The following is a 22,302-nucleotide window of genomic DNA, read 5'->3' as shown; positions in this document are numbered from 1 at the left end:
GGTTTGTTCCTGGGTGGTGCCTGGGTGGTCTCAGTTTGTGGTCTGTATCGGAACCAGGGTAAACTACTGAGACTCAGGCCTCTATTGAGCTTGTCATGGCTGGGTCCTACACACCCCCACTACTTCCCACACGCTGGAATTAAGGTGGTGCACACCACACTCGGCCACCTTATATTTAAGCCAAGGTGCCATGTAGCCCAGGCTGACCTCAAACTTGATGCGGAGCAGAGAGCTACCCTGATCCTGATTCTCCTGTCTCCATCTGTAATGGATTAAATAAAAGAGCTGCAGGTGTCAGAGTGGCTGCAGCAGGCGGCTGGCCATGAGACCATGCCGCAGATCTCCGAAGGCGGCTGGTGCCGGGCAGGGAGACATGCGGAGGCGGGTGAGAGACAGAGCCATGGACAAGCATGCCATGCAGAGTGAAGTTGGATATTTATTTAGTGGACTATGAAGAAGAGGAGGGGAGCAGAGAGGCAGAGAGAAGGGGGAGAGAGAGAAGGGAGAGGCATAGCTGCCTCTTCGAGAGGGAGACAGAAAAGGAAGAGACTCAGGCTGCAAACAGGAAGATCTGCCTGCCTCAGCGGAGGGGGAAGGGAGTGGGCGTGGCTCGTCTCTTAATGAGACAGAACAAATCATTACACCGTCTCCCACGGCAACAGACTGGGTTTTGAGTTTTTTTTTTTTTTTTGGTTGTTGTTTTGTTTTGTTTGTTTTTGTTTTTGGAGACAGGGTTTCTCAGTGTAACAGCCCTGGCTATCCTGGAACTCACTGTGTGGCCCAGGCTGGCCTCGAACTCACAGAGATCTGCCTGCCTCTGCCTCCTGAGCGCTGGGATTAGAGTGCACCACCACTGCCCAGCTTGTTCTTAAACTTTCAAAAATCCCACACACAATACAAGCACGAACTTAATGTGACATTTTAAGTAGATGAGGATCTAAAGACAAGAATTTCTTGAAATAGTCTTTGAACGGGTGATAACTACATGAGTTCAAACTAGTCACTAGCCGTCCAATGCTACGACTACATTTCCCAGAAGGCCGCGGGCGCCGCCACCGCCCTAAAGCGGCCCCGGAGCGTGACGTAGCCCGGAAGCATGCACGTGCAAGCCGGCCAGCATTATGGCGGCCACCCGTCTCCTCGGGGCTTCCCGGATGTGGGCCGGCTATCGGCTCCGGGCTCTCCCGGTCCCCGGAGGACCTGGAACGCTCTCCGTCCGGGACTACGCCAAGAAGCCAGGTGAGGCGCCTCCGGAGGAACCAACGCGGGCACGGTGGGAGGCCAGGAGAGTACGTAGTGCGCAGGCGCGCTGCTGTGGGAGGCGGGGCTCCGGGAACTGCTACTGCGCAGGGCAGGGGGGCCAGAGGAGCCGGTCGCTGCAGGGCGCCTGGAATACCAAACCCACCCGCAGAAATTGAGTTATTGCTGGGTTTTTGTTTGTTTGTTTGTTTGTTTGTTTTGTTTTTAAGATTTATTTATTATGTTTACACCGTTCTGCCTGCACATCTACACACCAGAAGGGGCACCAGATCTCAATGTGTGAAAGCACCTTCCGGGAAAGCCTGCAGCCTGAGTTCGATCCTCAGAACCCACGTAAACGTGGGAGGAGATGGCCGCCTGCACAAATGCGCTACTGTCCACCCCCCCACACGTGATAATACTTAAAAATTACGTTTTGAGGCTGAAAATGACTGCCAATACCTTTAATTCCCTCACTCAGGACAGAGAGGCAGAGGGGTTTCTGTGAATTACAGGCATGCCAGGAAAACCACATCCCAATAGAATATATTTTTAAATGTTTTATTTTTCTACCGGGCAGTGGTGGCGCACACCTTTAATCCCAGAACTCAGGAGACAGAGGCAGGCGGATATCTGTGAGTTTGAGGCCAACCTGGTCTACAGAGTGAGTTCCAGAACAGCCAGGGCTACATAGAGAAACCCTGTCTTCAAAAACAAACAAACAAACAAAAAACAACAACAAAAAAAACTTTTTTGATGTTCCAGGAGAGCTGTATAATGATATCTTGTCTCAAAATATAAATAAGTTAGCCAGGCAGTGGTGGCGCATGCCTTTAATCCCAGCACTCGGGAGGCAGAGGCAGGCGGATTTCTGTGAGTTTGAGGCCAGCCTGGTCTACAAGAGCTAGTCCAGGACAGGAACCAAAAAGCTATAGAGAAACTCTGTCTCGAATATCCAAAAAAAAAAAAAAAAAAAAAGAAAGAAAAAAAATATAAATAAGTTTTGTTTGTTAGTTTGTTTTTGGCACAGGTAGTCATATATGCCACGCTGGCGTAGAGCTGCTGAGCCATCTCGCTAGCCTTAGTTTTTTATTTTTTCTGAGACAGGGTCTTATGGTCCCCCAGCCTCAGCTGAGACCTCTGGGCATCGGGTAATAGGCACGTACTGTCCTGCCCCCATCACTGAAAGGAAGAGGGGCTGAGTGATCAGGCCACACAGCCTCGGGCCAGGGGACAGGGGACCCTGTTATACCTGGGGGTGTCCGGGGTTGCCAAAGCCAGGAGGCCTCACAGAGGGAGGCATGGGGGCAGGGCTGGGCAGCCTAGAGTGACCTGAGCTCACTCTCTGCAGTCATGAAGGGCAGCAAAGGTGCCAAGGGCAGCGTGGCCACTGAGGCCCTGAAGGACCCTGAGGTGTGCACAGACCCCGCCCGGCTGACCACACACGCCATGGGGGTGAACATCTACAAGGAAGGCCAGGACGTGGCCCTGAAGCCAGACTCCGAGTACCCCGAGTGGTGAGTGTGGATGGCCACCTGGCCCGCAGAGGCACCCTGGGGTCTACTGATCTCACCCACCCTGGTCCACCTAGGGGAGCTGGTGCACAGGACCGTGTGTCCCTGAGGGCAGAGGGGGCAGGTGGGGGGCTTTGTTTTCCTTGACATTGATTTAAGGCTGTGTCTATTCCTGGCTGTCCAGACCCTGGTATCTCCTGGAGTGAGCTGGGGACCAGTTAGCTGCACAGGCCCGTGTGGTGGGGCCACATTCCCAGGACACTGGGAGAGACAGGGACAGCGGGTGCAGCCCAGGCTGTCAACCAGATTTTGAGTTTCCACACGGAGTCAGGGTCAAGTGGCTGGAAGGTGTGGTCTGTGCAGATCCCAGAGCAGAACACAGCCTGCTCTGGGGCAGTGGCGGGAGCCTGCGGCTTGAACGGAGGGGGACCAGGGCAAGAGCCAAAGCCCCAGCTCAACGCTGCCTACACCCCAGAGCTGTGAGGTGGCCATGCAATCTTGACACTCCCCACAGGCTATTCCAGATGAACTTGGGTCCCCCCAAAAAGCTGGAGGAGCTGGAACCCGAGTCCCGTGAGTACTGGCGACTGCTGCGCAAACAGAACATCTGGCGTCACAACCGGCTAAGCAAGAATAAGAAGCTGTAGCGTGAGGATGGAGCATCTCATAGGAAGCTGCCCGGCCCAGGCCAGCGAGAGGACTCTGCGGGGAGCGGCCTCACTGCTCCATGTGAAGACCCGAGTTCAGTCCCCAGAACTCGCATGGTGGAAGGGACAGAACTGATTCCTGCAAATTTTCCCACCTCTGCTTGTGCGCTTGGCAACACAGGCCGAATGCACACAGACACACAGACAAACACACACAAACACACACATACCAATAAACAGGTAGGAAACAAATGACTGACAGGTGTCTGTGGCGGTGAGCTCTGTCTAGGACGCCTCAGCTCCGGACCTTGAGGCAGGTGGGCTGGTCCAGGGCTGGGCTCCAGGCCTTCAGGCAAGGCTAAACCCAAGTGCATCAACACTGAGGGCTGTGACTCGGCCTGGTCTGGGGCCTCCAGGTGGAGGGGGTGGCATAGCCCCCCAGCCCGGCCAGCTGAAGGGAGCTAGGCGCAGGGCTGAGTGCTGTTGCATTCCTTCTGGGATGGGTCTTGCTTGTCCATCGTCGGACCCCAGAGCTGAACCTGTCTTTGCCAGCGTCATGTGGCCCGAGTTCCCCTCAGTTCCCAGGAAGCTCTCTGTCCAGCTGAACTATGAACTACGAGAATGGGTGAGATTATGTGCAGGGGAAAGAGACACCAAGGTGACAGGGCCTGCTCCCTGGGACAATCGCGTGGTTCTGCTGTCCTTCTGTGCCTCACTGGAGGGGTGTGAGGCCCTGCCTATACAGTAGGAGTCTATGGAGCCTTTCTTGGCAACAGCCATCTTACCCCAAACGCCTTGTGGCAAACTTAAGAGTTGAGTCAGGCTGGTCTCCCTGATTCCCCCACCTGCCTGCTGCTTTGGGCAGCAGCCGCATGGGCTCCAGCCCTCCTCCACTGGGGACCCAGCCTGGCCCAGGGCTTTCAGGCCGTGCTCTCTGCCTGGAGCACCTGGACCTCCTCCTTCCCTTAGTCAGTGTTTGCTGTACTCTTGGCATGGCAACACCAGCATGGGCCAGAGTGAGTTCCTGAGCTCTCCATAGTTGAGAGGGAAATCTTGTGTCTCCATGACTGCTTGGTGTCAGCACAGCGTGTGGTATGTGCACACCTGTGGACGGGTGGGTGAATGACTTTGTGTTGGAGGAGCGGAAGAGTGGCGAGGCGGAGACATGCAGGGGGGTCTGGAAGGTGGGAGTGGGTGGTTGTGTGAGCCGCGGGCCTCGTTGGTAGTGGGATGTGAAGGTAAACAGCGTTCTGTCTGCTACACTCAATGTTACTGACACAGCCTTTGACCCCCAGCTTGGCTCTACTTTGATGTCTGAAATCCCATGGAAGAAAACCACCTTGGCCTTGGATCCAGAAAGTGGGTCCCCTCTGCACCCTCTCACCTCTATGGGCAAGAGACTTGCTGTCCTGGTACCTGTCCCTTCTGTGACATGGACACCCCTCATTCACCCCACACCGTGAGATGGGATGTGATCTGAACGCCCCAACTTAGTGCTGCTACATGGGGGGGCCCTTTAGGCTCTCTTCTGTAGCACCTCCTTAGCCTGCAGTGACTCAGGCTCCCTTCCCAGCAGGTGCCCCTGAATTCCCTGAAGATAAGAGAGGATGAAGGAGGCAAGGCCCCAATGACAAGCAGATCCCCAGCCCAGCTATTCCCCAGAGGCCTCTGGCCTCACAGGCTGGCAGGGACAAGGTAGAGTAGGCAGGGACTTGGGGCAACAGCACAGGCATCGATAATCGTGTGGACTCAGGACAGTGGGGGCAGGTGAGGCCTGCCACAGTCGAGTGCAGGGGGCCCGGGCGAGGCGGACACGGCTTCACAGAGACACAAATGTACCAGTCCTTCCGATCACTCTTTATTGGGGGTTCAGGGACTTCGGAGCCTGCGCAATGGCCCATCCTGGTGCCGTGACCATGAACCTGTGTCCTCTTGCTCCCTGCTTCAGGGTCAGGGATCCTGGCTCCGTGGGGGAGCTGAACCCTCAACTTCCTGTCCCGCAATGGGAGCTGCGGTGCCCGCACTGCGGAGCTCGCGGCCCAGCTTTTCTGCTATTTTGCGGAAGGGAGGTCTGCGTGCAGGCTCGGCCTCCCAGCAGCTGCCCATGAGGGTGTGCACAGAGGCTGGGCAGCCGTCGGGGGGCTCCATGCGGTAACCCTTCTCCACGGCCTCTGAGACCTCCTTCAGCGACTGCAGACACAGAGCGTGTAGCGTGGGTGGGAGGTCAGCAACATAGGATGCACAGGGCGCCCCTTCCCAGGGCGCTGCTCACCATCTTGGGGTACGGAGCTCTTCCATATGAGAAAACTTCCCACAGCAGCACCCCAAAACTCCAGACGTCCGATTTGCTGGAAAACCGCTGTGGGGGCAGAGGTCAGGGTGAGCAGGAGCCCCGCGGCCTCTCTGGACACACTCCCCTCCATGCTAAGTCCATGCCAGCAGGGCTGCCCTGAGCCCTGGGCTCACTGGAGGACCCATTTCCCCTTGAAGCTCAGAGAGATCAAGGGATGTGCATGGGGTCACACAGCAGTCACAACATCAAGCTCCCTCTGAGGAACCCCAAAACCTCAGGGGTAGAATACTGCTCACCCCATTCTTGAGAGCCTCAGGTGCTGACCACTTGACTGGCAGCCGGCTGGAGTCCAGTCCCTTCCGCTCAGCCTTGGCTAGGCCAAAGTCACTGACCTTGGCCACCAGGTCCTCAGAGACCAGGATGTTGCGAGCAGCCAGGTCCCGGTGTACCAGCTTCTTGCCTTCCAGGTACTCCATGCCTTCAGCAACATGTCTAGGGACAGACAAGGCCCAGTCACCCTGCACTCAGGCCTCAGTTTCCCCCTTCGACTTCGGGACCTACCTTCCCGGAAGGAATGTCACTTACAGGGAAAACTGCAGGAGCTGAGATGTGCTCACGAGGGCGCGGCCCCGCGTGCGCAGGAAGTTCACCAGGTTGCCCTGTTTGGGGGGGAGGGACCTGGGGGTCTCCAGGCTGTTGGGCCACCCCGCCCATCCACCCATCTGCCACCCCACACACCTTGCTCACGTGCTCCATGACAATGTACAAGCCGTGGTGCAGGATCACGCCTAGGAGCCGTACCAGGTTCCTGTGCTGCAGCTTTCTGGGGGCGCGGTGCGGGGCGGGAGGTGGGGGTGGTGGGAAGTGAATACAGAGCGGCACCCCAACCCTGGGACCCAGCCCCACCCGGCCACTCACGTCATCACAGCCGTCTCATCCAGGAAGGCCTGGGCTGTGACGTCACACTTGATGTTCTTCACGGCCACCTTCTGCCCCAGGTACTCACCCTGCAGGACGGCTGTGTGGGAGGGGATAGAGCTCAGGACCCACCAGCAAGACAGACAGACCTGCTGAGAGCCCTGCCTAGAATCCCCTGTGAGGGGCTGGGGGCGTGGTCAGGGTGGAGCCCCACCTAGAATCCCCAGTGAGGGGCTGGGGGCGTGGCCTTGGTCCATCCCCAGTCCCCAAAAGAGAAATAATGCAAATACAATGGCTGTCTCATTATTCAAATTCAAATTTCTGTTCCATGACAAGCCCACAGGTCCTGCCCATGTTTGCATAGTTTCCAGCCGCTCGGGACGGGCAAGGCATGGTGACCGCGCGTGTTCACTGTCCTCTGGTCTAAGTCCCGGCATTCTGAGCAGAGCTCCTAGGCGGTGAGGGCGGGGCTGCGCCCAGCCACCTGTCCAGCCTGGGAGGTGCCGGCATTGCCTTCTGCGCCCCCTCCTCACCTCCGAACTCCCCCTCTCCAATCTGTGCTCCCAGAGTCAGGTGCTGCAGATCGAGTAGCCAGCCAGCTGCAGGGGCAGAGAGACCAGGTCAGAGCCACAGCCCGCTTGCGTCTAGTGAGCTGTGGAGCGCTAACATCCCCAGAGCTACGCAAGTGCCCACCCAGCGGCTGCCCCAAGGCTGTATGGCGGACACCCCACCCCCGGTGCCAGTTACAATCCTGCAAGCCACAGTCTGTCCAGGAGGTCATCAGAATTCAGTCCCACCGGGTTCCCCAGACTTCAGCCATGGCTTCAGGACCTCCCTCAGGGATAGGGGCTGTGGCTGCCTGGGCCCCTCCAAGCCTCTGGGGGACACACGGGTTCTGGAATATTCCTGATCTTGTCTCTGAGAGGCTTTTGCACTCTATACACACCCTACTTCTGAAAGGCCCCCTCCTTCCCCCCAAAGCTCTCCAGTCCCCAGCTCTGAAGAGTCTAGCAGGACAGACACCTTGCTCTGTCCTGGGTTTGTCTCTGGGCCTCCAGGCCCCACGGAGACATGTGACAGCCAGGCTTGGAAGACTCTAGGGCTTAACCAAGCCACGGGCAGGGGCTTAAGGATGAGCGATTGAGGCTGAGAGGTGGGAGGCTGAGGTTGCATCTGGGCTGATGCGTATGAGAAGATCTCTCCTGGGTGACTGCCATACCCTTTGCAAGCTCCTCCTCGGCCGACTTGGCACCCTGTTTCCTCTTGGGCTTCACCAGCTTGGTGCAGATGGCCCCCTTGTCCTTGGTGTAGTGCTGTGGGGAGTGGGAGCCATAAGCCTCTGCCTCCAGGGACCCCCTGTCCCTCACTCCTCCCACCACAATCTCCACAGTGGGTTAGACAGAATTAACCGTGCACCAGGCTAAGGTGACTGGTTTCCATGGCAATAGTGGGGGGTGCAGAATGGGAGGTGAGGGGCGGTTGTTGTCCCCGTGGGGCTCCCTGGAGAAGTGACCCCGGTTCTAGGGACAGTGAGGCTCCTGGAGACCCCCCCACTCCATTTGCCACCCGTCCTGCTCCAGCGGTTTCCCACAGGTCACCTCCACCATGTCCATCAGGTTACAGAAACACACGGCCTCGTCGATAGTGAGGTGGCCGTCTCGATGCAGGACACGGTAATGGATGACGTCTCGGCCAAAACTAACACACAGGACGTAGTCTCCGGGGTGACGAGCCGACTCGCGCACGAGAAACAGCCCGTCCTCTGGGGGCTGCAGCTGCTGCACGGCTTCCTGGCCTGAGATCTTACCGTGGAACCATCTGTGGGGACCCGCGGGAAGAGGACACAGTGTGGCGCAGGGCGGCTGGGGCCCTGATGCCACCCACCCCACCAGGGCACCACTCACGGCATGAGGCTGAGCTTGGGGTCCGCAGAGAGGGCCTCCCGCTGGCGCAGAGCAGTGGCTGCCAGCAACCCCTCCTGCCCGCTGCCGTGGTGCTTGGCGCGATACCAGCCCTTGTCCTGCACCGGGAGGGAAGGAGCTCAGGGAGTCTGTCCTGGCACCCCTAAATGCACCCCAACTACTTTTCAGCGCCCCTCTCACCTCACAGGCCTCCAAGACGGTCACCATGTCGCCCTTGCGAAAGGCCAGCTCACCAGGCTTGGGGCGCGAGTTCTCACACTTGGTCATACATTGAGTCCCAGGGGCCCAGCGCCTCTGGGGATGAGACAGAGGCCAAGGATGTCAGGGACAGAAGGGAGCTGTGAAGAAAATTGGGAGGGACAGGGAGACCTGGGAGAAACTGGGAGCTGAAGACAGGACAAGGGAATGGCGAAGACACGGGCCAGTAGCCTAGCACTCAGGTGGCTGAGACAGGAGGATTCCAGATCAGTTAAAGGTCAGACTGGGCTGCAGTGAGAACTTTTCTCAAAAAAACTAAAAAATAATTCTGGGGATGGTGGCCCACACCTGTAGTTCCAGAACTTGGAAGGCAGAGGCAGGTGGATTTCTGAGTTTGAGGCCAGCCTGGCCTACATACTGAGTTCCAAGCCAGGCTCATCTGTATTGTGAGACCTGGTGTCAAAAGCAAAATAAAACAATAAGTAAGTAAGTAAATAAATAAATAAATAAATAAAAACTTGGAGTAGATGGAAGGGAAACTGAGTCACAGAGAGAGAGAGAGACAGAGACAAGGGAACAGAATCACAGTCATATGTAGAGGCCTGGGTGGCCAGACTGGCCCAGTCCCTGGGGGAATGTCAGGGGTGGGAGCTTGTCTCGGGGCGCACGCCCTCCCCCAGGACAGTTGAGGATGGTCTGGTAACTCACGGTTGGCATCCTAGCTGCGACAGGCGAGGGGTGCCAGGCTCGGAGGAAGCGAGGGCTCACCTGTGGAGGAGTCAGTGTGATGTTTAGATGTCCCCAGGTTCAGTTCCTTCCGCTGGGCCTGGCCGGGTGGAGGCAGCACCAGAGGCAAAGAGCCCCCTCCATCAGCCCTCAGGTGGCTTGGGTAGTGACCCCTCTGCAGCCCAGGCTTTGGGAAGTTATCTTTACCCGAGGAAGGTCCTTAGACTCCCAGCCATCAAAGGCCAGCCAGGGGACCCCGGAGCCTTGCCCTGCCATTGCTCCGGAAGGGAAACTGAGGCCTAGCGGCAGGAGTGTAGGGATCCGATGACTCTGGTGGCAGCCAGGGTTGTGTGTGGGGAGGATGGTGCCAGGAGCTGGGCCCGCAGCTTCCTCTTTCCTGGGCCGTGGGCAGGGGCGGTGACTCAAGGTCATTCCTGGGAATCTGACCCTGGGTGGAGTCTGGGGAGGCCGGGCACCTACGTGGCTCCTCAGGTCACCAGGGGTCACTAAGGAATCATCTGGAAGGACCCACACGACCCCAGCGTGGAGAGCGCAGGGCAGTTACTGCTGGGGTACCCAGCTGGTGGCTGGCAGAGGCCAGGGCAGAAGAAGGTTGGGGTGAGCTTCTGGCCTCGGGCTCAGTGGGTTTTGCAGGGCAGCTGCGCGCAGGCGGAGGCGCACGTGCATCTGGGCACAGATGCCACCCTGCCATCCGTGTGCGCGCGACACGGGTGCCGGCTAGACACGGGTGCCGGCTAAACACGGGTGCCGGCTAGACGCGGGCACCTGTGCGTGTGTCTGCAGCACACATGGGCCCTGCAGTGACCACCAGGGCGCGCGCACTCAGAGACGCGCACGCCGCACCCAGAAAAAAAAAAAATACCCAGCCCTGGCACCTGACGTCCCCGGGTCCAGGACCGTTTTGAGGGGCGTCCCCTCTCCACCCGCGCGCACGCGCTCACCTGCTCAGGGCGCAACCCCGGGAGGGTGCCTGCCAGCGGGTCGTGCGCCCCAAGGCTCAACTCGGAGCAACTTGCTCCGCTTCCTCATTTTGGGGCGAGGATGGAGGGGACCCGGCTTAGAGCCCCTGCGGGTCCTAGCGCCGGCCGCACTGCGGGCCGCGCTACCGCCTCCTCCCGCTCCGCCTCCCGGGCGGGATGCTAGGTGCCGGGTGCTTGGTGCCCGATGTTCTCTGGGTCCCCGCTGAGTCCCGGCCTTCCGTAGACCACTCCGGAAAGGCTAGGAGCAAGGAACGGCTCGCGCACGCGCCAGTACAAGGAATAGGAAGGAGCTCCCCGTGTGGGGAGGCGATCAAGGCAAGCAGCTCACAGCACAACGACCTCCTCGCTGCAGCCATGGCCCCACAGCCTGGACCTCCACTCCCCGCTGCGCTGTGAGCCTGGCGCACGCACATTCAAGTCGTTCAGAAAGGCCAGGCTCCTCCTGCTGTGGGGCTCTCGAATGTTTCCCCAGAACTCAGGAGGCAGAAGCAGGCAGATCTCTGTGAGTTCAAGGCCAGCCTGGGCTAGAGAGCTACGTGACAGCAGCGAGACCTTGACTGGAAAAAAAAAAAACCCAAAGAACAAAAAAAACAAAAAAAGAACAACAACAAAAAAGCAACAAAAAACACCAAACAAACAAAAGCCGAATCAAATAAAATAAAACCTATTTAACTAATTAAAAAGAGGGCGGGGTGGGTTGGGGGCGGCTCAGGAGTATCGGACAAGTCTGGACAAACGTGTCCTCACGGATGGCTGTGAGATCACAGCCACAGGTCTCCAGCCAGGTGTGGGTGCCCACCTGGGGAGTCACGGGCCAGGGAGGACCAGAGACTGCAAACCAACTTCTGCTCTTGGGTGACCCTCATTGCTGAAGACACCACACGTCTGAGTCACAGGAACTGACCCGGAGACTTCCTCCCTACTGCCGCTGTCACGCAGCTCCCACGCTGCAGGAGATACCCACTGGTGCAGCCGTGGTCCGAGCTTATGTGGTAACCGGCTGCTTTCTGATCAGATCTGACCCATCCTGCACAGGTTCCATTCATGCGGTACTGGGCCATACAGGCCGACCCCGAGGCTGGAGCACCCCCACAGCAGGAGGAGCCTGGCTCACAGCGCAGCGGGGAGTGGAGGCCCAGGCTGAGGGGCCGTGGCTGCAGCATGGAGGTCGTAGTGCTGTGAGCTGCTGGCCTTGACCGCCTCCCTGGTTGCTTTGCCAAATGGACTTTGTCCAGATGTTTTCTCTGGTACAGCTGGCAAAGATGCAGAAGACAGGCCTGGGGCTGGGGGCTCAGTAGCTGGCACACTGTGGTCACAGGCCTGTCACCCCAGCACTGAGGAGGTAGAAGCAACGGGGAAGGGAGTTAAAGTCAACCTCAGCTATGGAGTCGACCTGAGGCCAGGCTGGGCCACCGGGGACCTTGTTGGAAGAAAAAAAAGTAAAGCTTATGGGCTTACGTGTTAAATGATAACAGTACTGTCCCTCTGGGTTAGGGGAGCCTGAGGCAGGAGGCCCCACCATCAGTGGCTTTGGGCACTCTGGTCTTGGCAGAGCTGGGTGGGGATCTGAGGTGTGGTTACCCTCTCACTGGGGGCCCCGTGGCAGAGATTCCAGGAACACTAAGGATCCATTTTCGTTGGTAAGCCGTCACAGCTGCCTGAAATAGACGTGCTGAGCCACAGACCGAGCAGAGGAAACACCACGGCCAGGAAGTTCTTGTCCACACGTGGCACTGTTGACCGTAGCCCTAGCCTGCGAAGCCCTGGACACTTGACGTGGGACCTGAATGTGTTTAAGCATGTTTTTCGTGCCGCAGGAGGCTGGGGCTGGGCTCACGGGCATAGCACTCGCCTGGTGTGCACGAAGCCCTGGACTCTAGACCAGGTGTGGTGGTATGCGCCTGTCATTCCAGTAATGGGGAGACTGAAGCAGGAGGGTCAGGAGTTCAAGGTCAGCCTCAGCTACCTGGGATGACTACGTGAGTCTCTGTCTAAAGAACAGATAGAAAATGCCCTAACACTTCTCTTTAAGACACTTTCACTCATAGTCCAGGCTATCCTAGAACTAGCCATGCTCCTGCCTCAGCATCCTGAGTGCTGGGATGACAGGTATGTGCCACCATGCCCGGCTCTCCAAATGGATTTTTATAAAGCCACTACCTTCAGAGCTGTGCAGGGAGCAGGCATTGTGCCCATCTTGTGGATGGAGAAACTGAGGCCCTGGCACTCACCGCCATCAGTCAAGGCACTGGGGACACTTAGGCTTCTCAGTTGCCACGGAGATAGCTCCCTTGCAGCCTGCATCCCTGGCCAGAACCTGCTGCCCCAATTAACACGCCTTTAAAATTAGCTCTGCTTGGTGCTTCTCATGCTAGGGGACTCCCAGATTCAGGGAAGGACCAGGCTTCCTGCGGGGAAATGACCCTTGCTCTCTTTGAGGCCCAGCTGCTCTCACCCTCTACCGTTCTTTTTAGTTTTTACGGCAGGGTTCCACTGTGTAGCCCAGGCTGGCTCATCCTTTTTTAGTTTTTATGGCAGGGTTCCACTGTGTAGCCCAGGCTGGCTCAGGACTCCTGGCCATACTACACAAAACCCACAAGGACTGGCAATAGGAGCTGGCTTCCTGTCGTGTCAGCTGAAGAACAGAGATTAAAATAATATGCTCATAGGCCACCCACCCTCACCGCATGTCCAAAAACCAGGACACGGAGCAGGAATGAGAACCCAGAGGGCGAGGCTGTCCCACGCCTGCATATACTCTCTGTGACACACACCATGAAGAGAGACTCCCGAGGGCTGGTCTCTGACCACAGCCTCGCACACATGCACACAACCACCACGCGTGCACACAGATACACTTTATTGTTGTCTGAGACAGGGTCTCTGTGTAGCTTTGGTTCCTGTCCTGGAACTCACTCTGTAGACCAGGCTGGCCTCAAACTCACAGAGATCCGCCTGCCTCTGCCTCCCAAGTGCTGGCATTAAAGGCGTGCGCCACCACCGCCCGGCAATATCCAAAATTTTAACAAATGCCTGTGACATGAAAGCCACTTTTCCCCATCTCAGTTCCGCATGCAGCACGGCGCGCTCACTCCCATTGCCACTGGCACCATTGTGTCCAGAACTGTCTCCTCACCCCACACTAACTCCATGCCCTCCCCTGCCCAGGGCCCTCACTGAACCACTTCCTATCTCTGTGGGTCTGATGACACCAACCCTGTGGTGTGTGGCCCATGTCACTGGGCATTATGTCCTCCAGGGCCACCTGCATTCGAGCAGGGGTCAGAATGCCCTTCGTGGCTGTATAATATTCCAGCGAGTGGCTGGACCACGCCATGTGTGCCCATTCGTTCCTTAGAGAAGTCTTTGGTGTCTCCTTGGCCAGTGACAATCACGCAGCGTTTTATTTTCAAAACGTCAGCGAACATGGGACGGGCGAGGCCCGTAGGGGGCTGTGATCCCCCTCCTGAGGAGCACCCGTCCTCCGGCTGGCTCTTACTTCGAGCCCTGGTGATCATCGCCCTTCCTGAGGTCAGCAGTGACCTCCTGCAGGCAGCCATCTCCCCAACCCCTCCTGCCTGGACCGCGGCCCGCCCACACGCACGCGTCACCGGCCCACACTCACCTTGTCTCCTAGCAACGCTCCCCTGCATCCGCAGCCCGGGTCCAGCTCTCCCTCAATACCCTGGCGCTCGGTTTCCTGCCTTGTCTGGGGCCCAGCCTTGTGCCCCTGATCCTCGGCCGACCTGCTGCGGGGTCCCCTGCCCCGCGGGGACAGGACCTGGGCGGGCCGATCAGTTGCTGCGGCTCTTCGAGGCTTCAGGAGCTGCACAGCCCAAACAGGACTCCATCTGGACTGAAATCACCAAATGCTGGATTTGTCGCGGAAGCGCCGTGGTTTGGGGTTGCTAGGCGGGTCCGACTTAACTCTTTGTCACCTGGCGTGGACTCATCTGCCTTCCCAGGGAGACACGGGTGGGCTTGACGGAGGGGCTCAGCGTGGAGCGGTGGGGCGCAGTGCTTTCCCAGCACTGAGCCTAGACCAAGGTCGCAGCCACCAGTCCCCTCCACTTGTGAGCTCGCCCAGCTGTGAAGCACTGTCCCCGTGAGCCAGCTGCAGGCTGAGCGCCACCAGAAAGAGGCTTCCTGGTTTGGCTACCCGTGTGTGCCTGGCTCAGCCGGACCCAGCCTGTACACTTTTCTGTCTGATAAGGACGCTGCCCGCGCTGTACCCTTATCAGGGCGGGGGAGGGTGGAGTGTGGAGGCGGAGGCTGGGAGGAAGGACGACTGGTCTCGCACACTGGAGGGTTGCTCTCATGGAGGCTGAGCTTAGATTCGGGGTTCCACGGGGAGGAGGGCGCTCAGGGAGAAGAGGGAAACTGGGAGACTTTCCCAAGGCCTGGGGCCTTGCGCTCCGCGGCACTTCCTCCAGGAAGCATTCTGCTCCTGACCAGGCCCTTCCCGGGCGGGCGGAGATCTGCCCGCGCTCATGAGGCAGCCTGGTGGGGGGAGACTGAGGCCTGTGGGCACTCCCACCCCCACCCCAGAGTGAAGGACACGAAAGCCACAGGGCACACAGGCAGATGTGATTTATTACCCACCCCGGCCAAGTTCTGGATGATTCTACAGACTCCAGGCATTGTGCCTTTAAAAGTCACAGGCAGAATGGAGCAGGGTTGAAGCCTCAGGTAGTCCCGGGGGCTCAGGGGTCCACAGGGTGACCTGGGGCGGAGTGGGCCCTATCTGCAAAGGCACTCAGTGACTGGGGCTGGGTTCCACTGTGGGGGACAGCGTCCCAGGGACCATAGGACTCGCCGCTGGGGTGGAGCTGGAGTCTGTGTGGAGGACAGGATTGGGTCTGGGGTCTGGGGAATCCCATTCTGTGCTCTCTGCTCCTCCACCCCAGCTCTGTGACTTGTAGAATCTTCCAGGCCACCCTTCCTGGCATTTCAAGGAAGTGATTCAGATCCCACCTACTTCATGTGACATCAAGGGAGTTTCAAATTGATTAGTATCAAGGAGTGGAAGTCACTGCTGCCTGGGGGTGGGGATGACAGAGCCATGGCACGGGGTCACCACAGGGCCCACAGCATGTGAACAAGCCTACAGACCCAGGAGGCCCAAGCAGGTTCAGGCCTGTGGTGATGCTGGCTCAGGGCAGCCCTGCCGTGCCCTGCCGGCCCCGCTTTTTCTCCCCAGAGCCCTCCTGGGCCTGACTAGCCTCCCTCATCCTCTTCCGGGCCCGGGCCCCAAATCTGGTCCGCGGAGGTAACTGTTCCATGTGAAGGACCTTGTGTATCTGCCGGAAGGCCACGAGACGCAGGGCACGCTGTGGACAGCGGGGTCCTGTCAGGCCTGCCCACTGCAGGGACCAGGGAGCAGGGCTGTTCTGTCCCTGTTACAGTTTCTGGAGACAGGCATGCAGCCTGGGGAATGCCACCTCTGGCTGCTGGCACAGGCTGGCCTGGAGCCCTTGGGACCCCACCTTGAATTCCGTGCAAGATACCTGACTCCTCTGAAAGTGGCAGTGTGTGGGACTGTGGGTATGTGTGGCTGAGGTATTTTCTTTGACACCAGGCCCAGGCTAACCTCAAACTTTCTATACAAATTCTATATAAATTCAAGGATAGCCTTGAATTTCTGCACCTCCTGCCTTCATACCCCGTGCCCAGGATGGAGCCTAGAGCTCCGTGTAGGACAGTGGAGCCCTGGACTTCTGTGGCCCAGGCCACTCAGTGCTGCTCTCTGGAGCTGTCTGTCACTCCCAGCCCCATTCCTGAGTCCAGACTGCAGGAGGAGGATGGGGACCCGTGTACCTGAGCACTGGCCGTCAGGTCTTCCCGCTGTTGTGGGGTCATGGGCTCCAGGGCATCCTGTGGGCCTTTCTCACAGGGGTCCTGCAGCCCCGGGCCATCTGAACCAGGGAGAAGGTGGACACCCTTGTGAGGGACTAGCGGGGTGATTTCACTTGTAGTCTGTGTTTGCCTGCAGCGACCCATGGGCCACACTGGGCCAGGTCTGCCTCGATAACATACAGCCTGGGCACATTGTATGGGTCCCCTACGGCCCCTTTGTCCCTGTGTGGGTAAGCACGCCCCAGCCTGTGTGACAGCCCACAGGACGGGCCTGACCCCTGGCCCTCTTTTCCCACCCAGAATCACCCTTCGGGGCCCACTTCTGTCCCTTCGGAGGGCACTGCGGCCCCTCCTGCCTCATCCCAAGTGCTGGGGTGGCAGCTGCCCACCAGGCCTGGACTGTGCAGTGCTGGGGTGAGATCCAGGGGCTCCGGGGACACTAGATGAGCCGCAGCCCAGCCCACGGTGTGGCGCCATGGTCACCGCGGAGTCCCTAAAGGATGCCGACATACCTCTGCCCCTGTGCTACTCTTCCAGCGTGTGTAGATGACCTCTCTTCTTGTACGTGGATGTGGATGGCTGCTGCATCTGCCGTCCATAGCCTAGCCTCCCGCCCACGCCTGTCCCATCACTGACCTGTCAGGAGCGCGCCTGTGGCCACGTACTCCAGGACCCGCCGCATGGCATCCCCTGGGCTCAAGGGCCGGGGTGCGCTGCTCAGAACCTTCTCCACCAACAGTTCCATGGCCTGAAGGGGACACAGGGCCATGGTGTGGAGGGCACGACAGGACACACTGTAGCTTGGAAGGGGGCAGGGTTGGTGAACAAGGCCATGCTGGAGTATGTGTCTGTGAGGATATGAGCGTTCTCGAGTTCCAGGGGCGCCCTGGCTCCTGCCCTGATGCTGACGGCTCTTGTGAAGCAAGTATATTCCCTGGGACACCTGCATTTGCAGGGTCTGGGCTTCACCCCCCCGCCATTTTGGCATTTAAGGCGACTGTAAAACATGACAGTGACCCACTCTGGGTTAGTCGGGCACTGAGAGGAGAACACGCTGGACCCCCACTTGTGGTTCTTCACTGTCCCCTGCGGCCTTACCCAGGCGGGCAGGGCCCCCCAGGGGGGCAGGCAGCGACACAGCTCCCGCAGAACTCTGATGACAATCACACACGGCTGCAGGCCACTGGCTCGAGCCTTGGGGAGGATACACACTGGCGGTCAGTGGGACTCTGAGACAAAGTGTGGCTGGTGACTGTCCCCACCTCAGCCGCCCCAGGTCCTGACCTGGAACCACTTGGCATGACGGAGGGCGGCCAGGGTCTCAAGGCACCGTTCCCTGTCCAGGACATCCTCTGGGTCAGGCAGAGAGTCTTGCAGTCCTATAAGGGACAGGACACTGAGTCCCTGCCTCACAGGGTGGCCCTGTTCCTCTGCACTGCACACTGGGCTCCAGCTCCCAGGCCTCTCTGCTCAGCCTCCAGAGCACTGGGATAAAGGGCTGACACCGTGCCAGCACCTACAGCTGGGTCACTACTGTACACGCTGACACCGTGCCCCACACCTACAGCTGGGTCACTACTGTACACGCTGACACCGTGCCCCACACCTACAGCTGGGTCACTACTGTACACGCTGACACCGTGCCCACACCTACAGCTGGGTCACTACTGTGCACGCTGACACCGTGCCCCACACCTACAGCTGGGTCACTACTGTGCACGCTGACACCGTGCCCCACACCTACAGCTGGGTCACTACTGTACACGCTGACACCGTGCCCGCACCTACAGCTGGGTCACTACTGTGCACGCTGACACCGTGCCCGCACCTACAGCTGGGTCACTACTGTACACGACCGTATGCTGAAGTAGTGACAGCCTGCAGGTCTCAGGCCTGGGCCCGGCTGCACAGAGAGGCCCTGTCCCTAAACTCCATGGAGAGGTGCGCTCAGTAGGAGAGGACTTTTCCGAGCACGTGCAAAGGTCCAGAGGGTTAGCTATTAGCTTGACTGCCCCAGATTTGCTCCTACAGGACCCCATGTGACCCTGCATGACCCCGTGTGACCCCATGTGACCATGTGTGACCCAGAGCTAGTGAGGCCACTGGGGTCCTGCCCAGGGCAGGGTGTGTCTGCTGTGCCCTGGAGACCTAGCACAGGAAGTTGGGGATGTACCTCGTTTTACAGAGGGGTCTTCGCGCATCAGAGGTGAGGTGGCGGACACAGTGACCTTCACCCCTGGCTCCACGCAGGCTGAGATAACGATGTTGGCGTCGCGGTCAGATGAGACCTCGTACTTGTCCTCTGCCACTGTCTGGGGTAAACATGACAGGAGCCCCGTGCACACAGAGAACGGTACTGCCTGTGTGCCCGTCTGTCCACCTAGTGTGCCTGCTGCCAGGGCCAGCCCTGCGCTGGAAGGCCTGGGCGGCTTGAGACCCGCCAGGGAGGCTGAGGAGCCTCTGTGGCGAAGGGCACCGCTGCACACAGGACAGCGACTTAGTAGGAAAGCGGCTGAACGGCAGAACGGGAAGGAAACAGCCTTTCACAGGCAGTCACCCTGTGGTGCACAGCCGCAACTGTGTGTGCGCCTGTCTGTGCGTGTACATGCCAGTGCTGGGAATGGAGCCCAGAGCCTTGCACCTGAGAGTGCTCACCACTGAGCTACCGACCCAGCCCTGGGTAGAGCTTGTCATCCCCCTGCCTCAGCTCCTGGGATGACAGGTGTGTGGCTGATTCCTCTTTTGTGCATGTCAGGGCCAGAGACTGAAGTCAGAGTGTTTCTCAATTGTTTTTCCTTCTTGTTTTGTTTGTTTGTTTTGGTTTTTCAAGACAGGGCTTCTCTGTGTAGTCCTGCCTTCCTGGAACTAGCTCTTGTAGACCAGGCTGGCCTTGAACTCACAGAGATCCTGCCTCTGCTTCCCGAGTGCTGGGATTAAAGGCGTGCACTGGAACTCAGACGCCAACACGTGTGTGCGAGACGATGGTGTCACCCCAGCCCTGTGGGCTCTCTGCCGTCTCTCCAGCCTTGCCCTTACCGACAGCTCTCTGGGCAGCTCCTGCTTGATCCTCTGCAGCAGGGAGTGCGTGGGCTTCTTGGAGCACAGCAGGGTCAGCTGCACACTGTGGTCCCCTCGCAAGACCAGGCCCTTGGCCAGGATGCCAACCCGCACCACACCCTTGAGCATCCGCGGTGGTGGAGGCGCCAGGGTGCTGAGGAGACAGAGAAGCAGCACACGTCAGCAGGGAGAGATGGGAGGGTGCTGTACTCCTGAGTGCCAGGAACCAGGCCTCTCTACAGCAGACATTGGCTGATAGGAAATGAAACACACCTCCATCCCCAGTATTCATCCCTCAGCCCATGCAAGCAATCCCATCACTGGAGAGGTCAGACATCTACCTCTCTATGATCTAACTGTGTGTCTATGATTCATTTATCTACCTATCTATGATCTATCTCTATCTACATATCTACCTATCTATGATCTATCTACATATCTATCTATCTATTTACATATATACCTATATATGGTCTATCTACCTCTCTATGATCTATCTCTATCTACATATCTATCTATCTATGATCTATCTACCTATCTATATCTGAAACAAGGGTTCACTGTGGAGGCTGACCTCACCCTCACAGCATTCCTCCTGTCTCAGCTTCCTGAGTGCTGGATTCACCAACCCCTACACATGGGGGGTGGGAGGGATTTTCTCCACCAGAAGCCTTGGGAGACAACGGAGGTGGGACAGAGCTTTAACCCTGTGGCATCCATGGCCTCTGGCGTAGCACTAACCCATGTTGGCTGCTCTCCTCGGCCAGTGTGTCCGATACCAGTCTGAGGGCTCGTTCTGTGTGGGACACAGCCGTCTGGATGGCCTGCAGTTCCTCCTCGGTGGGGTAAATGGAGGCATGCTTGCTCATGACATGCCGATCGTCACTGCTCTCTGGCCGGCGCCCCGACTGTGGGGAGAACTACGCCCATCAAGGGTGGGCTGAGGACAAGACAGCCCTGGCGGGACTGCAGAGAGGGTGCAAGGCCAGGCAGGCTGCAGGGAGCCCTGGCAGGACCGCAGAGAGGGTGCAAGGCCAGGCAGGCTGCAGAGAGCCCTGGCAGGACCGCAGAGAGGGTGCAAGGCCAGGCAGGCTGCAGGGAGCCCTGGCAGGACCGCAGAGAGGGTGCAAGGCCAGGCAGGCTGCAGGGAGCCCTGGCAGGACCGCAGAGAGGGTGCAAGGCCAGGCAGGCTGCAGGGAGCCCTGGCAGGACCGCAGAGAGGGTGCAAGGCCAGGCAGGCTGCAGGGAGCCCTGGCAGGACCGCAGAGAGGGTGCAAGGCCAGGCAGGCTGCAGGGAGCCCTGGCAGGACCGCAGAGAGGGTGCAAGGCCAGGCAGGCTGCAGGGAGCCCTGGCAGGCGGGAGCTGGCTGTGGCCAGCATCTGAGCAGCTCCCACAAGGGAACACATGCCGGGGCCGGGGTCTGGGTGGGACAGCTCTTCTCTGGCAATGTTCTGCCATTCACAGGCCAGAGGCCACACAGGGCCTGTCCCCAAGCAAGAGGCCAGACTCAGGTCCCTATTCAGCCTAAGGATGGACATTTGTGGAGAACAGGAGGAAGCCATGGTGTGGGAGAGACATGCCATGCTGAACCCACATACTGGGTAGTCTTCATGGTCCTGTGCCCCTGAGGGGCTCCTGAGGCCTGGTGGGGACCGGCACATCAGCCCCCCTCACCTACCTGGCGCCGGGTGGTGGCCATTCCTGGCTTGGCAGTGGGAACTGGCAGGGCCCAGGCGGGTGACGTGGGTGACTGCTCTTCAATCTGGGGCTGGGAGAGCTCCTCAAGCTCCCTGTTCTCTTCTTCTTGCTGTCTATGGCCAGATGTGGGAGGACACAGGGCTGTGATCACCAGAGAACCCCACAGACTCACTCCAGCCCCAGGGCCCAGGTGACCACACAGAAGGTCTAAAGAGTGAGGCAGGATGGATGCAGAGATGCCAGAGGTCGGGGGGCACGGGGACATCAGAGATCAGGGGACATGGGGGCATCAGAGGTCAGGGGACATAGGAACATCAGAGGTTGGGGGACATCAGAGGTCAGGGGGCATCAGAGGTCGGGGGACATAGGACATCAGAGGTCAGGGGGCATCAGAGGTCGGGGGACATAGGACATCAGAGGTCAGGGGACATAGAACATCAGAGGACAGGGGACATGGGACATCAGAGGGCAGAGGACTTAGGACATCAGAGGACAGGGGGCATAGGAACATCAGAGGTCGGGGGACATCAGAGGGCAGAGGACTTAGGATATCAGAGGTCAGGGGGCATAGGAACATCAGAGGTCGGGGGATATCAGATGTCAGGGGACACAGGACATCAGAGGACAGGGGACATGGGACATCAGAGGTTGGGGGACATCAGAGATCAGGGGACATAGGACATCAGAGGACAGGGGACATGGGACATCAGAGGTTGGGGGACATCAGAGATCAGGGGACATAGGACATCAGAGGGCAGGAGACATGGGGACATCAGAGGTCAGGAGACATGGGAACATCAGAGGTCAGGGGACATCAGAGGTTGGGGACATCAAAGGTCAGGGGGCATCAGAGGTTGGGGACATCAAAGGTCAGGGGGCATCAGAGGTTGGGGGACATAGAGACATCAGAGGTCAGGGGGCATCAGAGGTTGAAGGACTGTGAGGAGGTCAGAGGGGACATCATGGTCACCTTAGTTCAGAGCTCCAGTGCCGTGCATCCTCTAGTCTTGCCTGTGCCAGCTGCCGCTGCCGCTGCAGCCTCTTGACCAGCACCCTCTGCATGGGGCCACTGGGCCGGGTGGCCACCGGAAGTGTGGGGTCCACTTTCTTCTGCAAAAGCAAAGCCAGACAGGTGATGCCGCTAGAGGGGACGGACTGATGCAGGGGCCACCTCATGGGCACAGAGGGCCCCAACTAACACTCACCAGCTGCTTGTTCTCACAGAGCTGCCC

General features: G+C 58.7%; 2 protein-coding genes across 12 annotated transcripts in view; one reads left to right on the top strand and one right to left on the bottom strand.

The window, feature by feature from the left end:
* Positions 1–1,093: 1,093 nt before the first annotated feature.
* LOC130876217 (39S ribosomal protein L54, mitochondrial-like) lies at positions 1,094–3,648 on the top strand. Its single transcript, XM_057772685.1, has 3 exons — positions 1,094–1,239; positions 2,591–2,756; positions 3,268–3,648. Exons 1-3 carry the CDS (start codon positions 1,122–1,124, stop codon positions 3,398–3,400), a joined length of 417 nt encoding a protein of 138 aa, XP_057628668.1. The 5' UTR covers positions 1,094–1,121; the 3' UTR covers positions 3,401–3,648.
* Positions 3,649–5,250: 1,602 nt separating this feature from the next.
* The window catches only part of LOC130875466 (megakaryocyte-associated tyrosine-protein kinase), a 29,800-nt gene continuing 12,748 nt past the window's right edge, over positions 5,251–22,302 (bottom strand). For 7 of the 11 annotated variants that reach the window (XM_057771314.1, XM_057771310.1, XM_057771311.1 and 4 more), the window contains 22 exons: positions 22,041–22,180; positions 21,051–21,183; positions 20,113–20,291; positions 19,351–19,525; positions 18,488–18,626; positions 17,599–17,693; positions 17,413–17,508; positions 16,951–17,062; positions 16,276–16,373; positions 14,084–14,314; positions 9,440–9,499; positions 8,714–8,827; positions 8,516–8,631; positions 8,210–8,429; positions 7,831–7,924; positions 7,145–7,210; positions 6,612–6,711; positions 6,432–6,516; positions 6,279–6,352; positions 5,990–6,185; positions 5,673–5,759; positions 5,251–5,590 (listed from right to left, as the gene is read on the bottom strand). In XM_057771314.1, coding sequence (XP_057627297.1) covers positions 5,351–5,590; positions 5,673–5,759; positions 5,990–6,185; positions 6,279–6,352; positions 6,432–6,516; positions 6,612–6,711; positions 7,145–7,210; positions 7,831–7,924; positions 8,210–8,429; positions 8,516–8,631; positions 8,714–8,827; positions 9,440–9,499; positions 14,084–14,314; positions 16,276–16,373; positions 16,951–17,062; positions 17,413–17,508; positions 17,599–17,693; positions 18,488–18,626; positions 19,351–19,525; positions 20,113–20,291; positions 21,051–21,183; positions 22,041–22,180 — 2,850 coding nt within the window. In that variant the 3' untranslated portion in view covers positions 5,251–5,350. The other 4 variants (XM_057771312.1, XM_057771320.1, XM_057771319.1 and 1 more) reach the window with 4 other exon arrangements.

This window comes from Chionomys nivalis, chromosome 6, assembly GCF_950005125.1.
Source record: "Chionomys nivalis chromosome 6, mChiNiv1.1, whole genome shotgun sequence".
NCBI lineage: Eukaryota > Metazoa > Chordata > Mammalia > Rodentia > Cricetidae > Chionomys > Chionomys nivalis.
The sequence above is the reverse complement of the archived record's forward strand: the minus strand, read 5'-3'. Positions and strand labels throughout refer to the sequence as shown.